This window comes from Bison bison, unplaced genomic scaffold (genome assembly GCF_000754665.1).
Source record: "Bison bison bison isolate TAMUID 2011002044 unplaced genomic scaffold, Bison_UMD1.0 scf7180017864239, whole genome shotgun sequence".
In the NCBI taxonomy this organism is placed as follows: domain Eukaryota; kingdom Metazoa; phylum Chordata; class Mammalia; order Artiodactyla; family Bovidae; genus Bison; species Bison bison.
The window spans coordinates 4,307,427-4,312,914 of NW_011494811.1; the positions used below are offsets into that span (position 1 = coordinate 4,307,427).

The following is a 5,488-nucleotide window of genomic DNA, read 5'->3' on the forward strand; positions in this document are numbered from 1 at the left end:
ATTCTTTTGTTTTTTAATTAAGCTGTGACTTAATTAATACTTCTATGCTAGACAGAATACCTGTCTAGCATAGAAGTATTAGAACATTTAGATGAACAAGAAGAAATGTTCCCCAATCCCACCTCTCAAATTCTGATGCATAACAGAATACCCCTCTTTCTCCGCGATGTGTATTATGCCACTTGCCACGTGCTTTATACCCTCAGCAGTGGCTCATGGACCCACCCTCATTCCTGTCAATGTGATGAGGGTCTCCTCTCTTTTGCCTTCTTTCTGTGTAGTCGCATCGTGGACAAGATGCGCGACAGTAGCTGCGGAATCCGACCAAGCCCCAACATGGAGCAGGGAAGCACCTACAAAAAGACCTTCATAGGTGAGCCCCTGACCCCTACCCCACCCCCGGGGCTGGGCCAGGGACTGGAGACCTAGGGCTTGGTGACCTGGGACTCAGCGGTGAGCCCTGAGTTGCCTGGCAGCCAACGGGCCAGCCTGAGAGGTGGGTGTGGCCACAGCTCTGGGCAGCAGGGTTGGTGTTTGGTCTGCTCCAGGGCCGAGCCCCAAGGCTGTTCCAAGGCTGCCCCAGGGGTCAAGGTCAATGAGGTCACAGCCAGGCACCCCTGAGGAAGCTGGTCTGGAGCCTGTCGTTTTGATGGGTGCTGCCCTTGCCCCGCTGCAGGCTCCTCCCTGGTGGACTGGCTCCTCTCCAACGGCTTTGCAGCCAGCCGTCTGGAGGCTGTGACGCTGGCCTCGGTGCTCATGGAGGAGAACTTCCTTCGGCCAGTAGGCACCCGAAGCATGGGAGCCATTCGCTCGGGGGATCTGTCTGAGCAGTTCCTGGATGACTCCACGGCCCTGTACACATTCGTAAGTGAGGGCCTGGGTTCCTCTTGGCATGGGAGCAGAGAGGAAGAGGCCACAAAGTGTGGGCCAAGGGTCCACGGTCAGCGGGGAGAGGCCTAGGGCTCGGGGAGGGGGTACAGCTTCACCCCCAGGTGGAGTGGGAGTTTCCTTTCCCCTGTGGGAGCTTCCCCAGCCTGGAGCTGGGATGTGTTGGTAACAAGAGTCCTTGTCTCTCCTTCCTACCAGGCTGAGAGCTGCAAGAAGAAGATAAGTCCCAAGGAAGAAATCAGTCTCAGCACCATGGAGTTAAGTGGCACTGTGGTGAAGCAAGGCTATCTGGCCAAGCAGGTATGGTACAGCCCGCCTTGGAGCTGGGAGGAGGTGGACAGTCCTGAACCTCTGGGGAGGCAGGAACCCCCACAAAGGGTGGGAAGGGCTGAGACTCCAGAGGGCACTAGTTGTCAGCAGCATCTGCTAAGTCAGGGTCCGGTGGTGGCCACAAGGGAGCCAAAGCAAAGGGCCGGCACATGTCCGTGCCCATAGGAGTCCCAGACAAGCAGGCCTAAGGCGTTAGAGGCGTGAAGGCGGGAGGATGTGACTACAAGCTGTCACCCACAAGCCTTACATCCTTTCTTTGCCTCAGGGGCACAAGAGGAAAAACTGGAAGGTGCGGCGCTTTGTTCTGAGGAAGGACCCGGCTTTTCTGCATTACTACGACCCTTCCAAAGTGAGTACCTTGTCGAGCTTCCAGACATGTCTCTCCCCAGCAGAGCTGGGGTGGTTCCACCTCCAGCCTTCCTCCCAGCCTCCCTACCATAACTTCCACCCACAATGCCTTTCCTTCCACAAGTTGCAAACTGCTCCTCCCAGTCTGACCTCTCTTTTCTTTCATCACATTGTCGCCTGCTCAGTTGATCCTGCTCAGTGGATATCTTCATTGTTTTGGGAGGAAACACATCTTTCAGTTCCTCCAAAGCTGGCTGTGTGCCTACGAAGGGGGAGCTGAGCTGATGAAGAGACTCCTGACTGGTGCTTTCCAGCCTCTTTTCACCCGTTTCCACCCAAAGAGGCCGTGAATTCTGCCCCCTCATCCTCTTGTCCCCACCAATGTTTTGAAAGGTTTCTTTTACCATTTAATATTTAAGCCATAATTCTGAGTTTCAGATAATAAGTATTACTGCATGCTCAGTTGATTTAATTCCAATCAAAAGAACAGAAACATGGCCTTTTAGTCAGCCTGTTCAGCCTTGTCTTGGTAGATTTTCATTTGTTTTTTGAAATAATGAAGAGCGTGCATTCAGTCAGGAACCCAACCCTAAGCCAAGAACATGAGAGAGCTTGAAGGAGCCCCTGGGGACCCTGCTAGACCACAGGGAGGGCTAAGGGGCAGGGAGGGGCGTGGTGCTGATGTGACTGGCTGTGAAATGAAGCTCAAACTTCCTCACTCATGCAGATAACTTGCCATGGGATGTCCAAGTGCAGCCTCATCTTCTGTTACAAACGACTCTCACGGACTAATTCTTTAGTAGGTTGAGGGTGGTATGATGAGAGCATGATTCTTCTGTTGTTTTTGGTCCGTCGCTCAGTCCTGTCCAACTCTTTGTGACCCCGTGGACTGCAGCACACAAGCCTTCCCTGTCCTTCATCATCTCCCAAAGTTTGCTCAAACTCATGTCCGTTGAGTTGGTGATGCTATCAAACTATCTCATCCTCTGTCTCCTGATTCGTCTCCTGCCCTCAATCTTTCCCAGCATCAGGGTCTTTTCCAATAAGTCAGTTCTTCACAGCAGGTGGCCAAATTATTGGAGCTCCAGCTTCAGCCTAGTCCTTCCAATAAATTATTTAGGATTGATTTCCTTTAGGATTGACTGGTTTGATCTCCTTGCAGTCCAAGGTACTCTCAAGAGTCTTCTCCAGCACCACAATTCAAAAGATTCAGTTCTTCAGTGCTCAGCCTTATTTATGGTCCAACTCTCACATCTGTTCATGACTACTGGAAAAACCATAGCTTTGACTATGAAAGTGAAAGTGAAGTCGCTCAGTTGTGTCCGACTCTTTGCGACCCCATGGATTCCACGGTCCTTGGAATTTTCCAGGCAAGAATACTGGAGTGGGCTGCTATTTCCTTCTCCAGAGGATCATCCCAACCCAGGGATCGAACCTGGGTCTCCTGCATTGCAGACAGATGCTTTACCATCTGAGCCACTAGGGAAGCCCACAGCTTTGACTATACAGACCTGCAAAGTGATGTCTCTGTTTTTTAATATGCTGTCTAGATTTGTCATAGCTTTCCTTCCAAGGAGCAAGCATCTTTTAATTTCATGGCTGCAGTCACTGTCTGCAGTGATTTTGGAGCCCAAGAAAAGAAAATCTGTCCCAGGTTCTACTTTTCCCCTATCTATTTGCCATGAAGTGATGGGACCAGATGCCATGATCTTAGTTTTTTGAATGTTCAGTTTTAAGCCACTCTCCTCTTTCAGCCTCATTAAGAGGTTCTTTAATTCCTCTAAATGGCTTTTTGCCATTAGAGTAGTGTCATCTGCATATCTGAAGTTGTTGATATTTCTCCTGGCAATCTTGATTCCAGCTTGTGATTCATCCAATCTGGCATTTCTGCATATAAGTTAAATAAACAGAGTGACAATATCCATCCTTGACGTCCTCCTTTTCCCAAGTTTGCACCAGTTGTTCCATGTAAGGTTCTAACTGTTGCCTCTTGACTTGCATTCAGGTTTCTCAGGAGACAGGTAATGTGGCCCAGTTATTTCTGTCTCTTTAATAAGAGTTCCGTGCCTTCACACAGTCCCTAATCAGCTCTCCTTTCCTTTGCAGGAAGAGAACCGGCCAGTGGGTGGGTTTTCTCTTCGTGGCTCCCTGGTGTCAGCTCTGGAGGATAATGGCGTTCCCACTGGTAAGGGGCAACTTTGGCCCCATCCTCATCTCAGGGTCCTCCCTCCTGCTCTCTCAGTAATGCTCTGCTGATGATGGACGAAGCTGTGGGGACTGAGTAGGGGCTTTCTCAGTGAGACAGTGAATGGTGTGAATTCTGAAGCCAATTTCAAAATCAGAGAAAGGGCACGTGGGGTATTCTTAGTGTTTTAACAACACAACTAAATAATTCTCATCTTTAATATTCTTTCCCTTCCTTTTCTGTGCTTACTGGCCCATAAGCTTCCACCTAAGAACAATAGCTTACAATAGTGTTTAAAGATTGACAACACAGTTTAATATCTGTTATCGTGCTAATTTCACACTAGACAGCTAAGGAAGGTAGTATTATTCTCAACTTATGGATGGGAAGATTGAGGTTCAAAGAAATTAAACAATTTCAGTCAAATCCCACATCTGTCCATGCTTTTAACATAAACCTACTAGACTTTTTTGATGTGAGTGAGACTGCAGACCTATGGTTATCATAGAGGGCAGGCCAAGAGGTCTTCCAAGAACGTTCAGACATAAAACTAGCAGGCCTTAAGGCACAGATGAGGGAGAGGGGATGGATGGGAGGCAAACAGGAAAGCATGCCTCTGGTGGGATTTCCTAACCATATATGCACACTTGTACTAAGAAATACTTCATTATGTGTTTTTGTCCGTCTCAGTGACTTTCAGCTGTTCCCAGCTGAAAGCAGACATGGATATTCACTCACTGATTTTTCTTTTTTTTCTTCCTGCCTAGGGGTTAAAGGGAACGTCCAGGGAAACCTCTTCAAAGTGATTACTAAGGATGACATCCACTATTATATCCAGGCCAGCAGCAAGGCTGAGCGTTCAGAGTGGATTGAAGCTATCAAGAAGCTAACGTGACAAGGACCTGAGGGAATGGGACTGAGATTCCTCCCTCTTACCAGATGACACAGGATTTCCTGGACAATGGGAGTATGTTAAGATTTTTAACTTTTTATATTTTGTACTGCTTTGGAGTGAGATTGGTGGAGTTGCTTAACGTTGGCAGTGGTGCTATTGCCTTCCCCACCTTCATTTAACCTGTAAGTGCTGAAGCAGCCCTGTCAGCACCTTGACTTTTGCCCATGATCACAACCAGCCATTCCTCGGGTACCAAAGTAGGTCTCCCTTGTCACACTAACTGGCCATGTAATACTGAACAAAACACTATACCCTCATGATGGAGCTCTCAGAAATGCTGTCAGGACCTCTTAACGCCTTTGGAATGAATAAAAATTGACACTTGTTACTGGCTATTAGAATTCCTATACAAAGTTTCAGTTTTCAAAGGTTTTTCATGCTTAAGGCTGTAAGAATTATTAGGCAAGCTGATTATAAAAACATCTCAAGTGAGCTTAAAGCCTCATCTTCAAAGTATGGATGGGGCAAAATCTTGAACGAAATATTGTTTTGTTTTGAAAAAGAAGCCTTCATAAGTATTACACATTGCAGAAAAGAAATCATGGACTCAGTTGGATTAGTCACATACATAAAAGTAAAATTACAGCTTTTCTGTGAAAAAAGAAAAAAGTTGTTTGGAAAGATGCAGAGCAGGAGCTTTCTAAAGGAGATAAAGATGTCAATGGGAGAATTAAATCAAAGCATGAAATTTTGGTTTTAGAATGAAGATTAATGGAGACAAATAGGTACCAAGAAGGTTCATCAGTTAGGTTAATCTGAAGTAGTGAAAAGTCTGTATCATA

General features: G+C 47.2%; 1 protein-coding gene across 1 annotated transcript in view; it reads left to right on the forward strand.

The window, feature by feature from the left end:
• The window catches only part of PLEK2 (pleckstrin 2), a 41,672-nt gene extending 36,640 nt beyond the window's left edge, over nucleotides 1–5,032 (forward strand). The window contains exons 5-10 of the mRNA XM_010846822.1: nucleotides 282–373; nucleotides 677–864; nucleotides 1,087–1,188; nucleotides 1,484–1,567; nucleotides 3,673–3,751; nucleotides 4,519–5,032. Coding sequence (XP_010845124.1) covers nucleotides 282–373; nucleotides 677–864; nucleotides 1,087–1,188; nucleotides 1,484–1,567; nucleotides 3,673–3,751; nucleotides 4,519–4,646 — 673 coding nt within the window. The 3' untranslated portion in view covers nucleotides 4,647–5,032. The remainder of the gene's footprint in view (nucleotides 1–281; nucleotides 374–676; nucleotides 865–1,086; nucleotides 1,189–1,483; nucleotides 1,568–3,672; nucleotides 3,752–4,518) is intronic.
• Nucleotides 5,033–5,488: the final 456 nt, after the last annotated feature.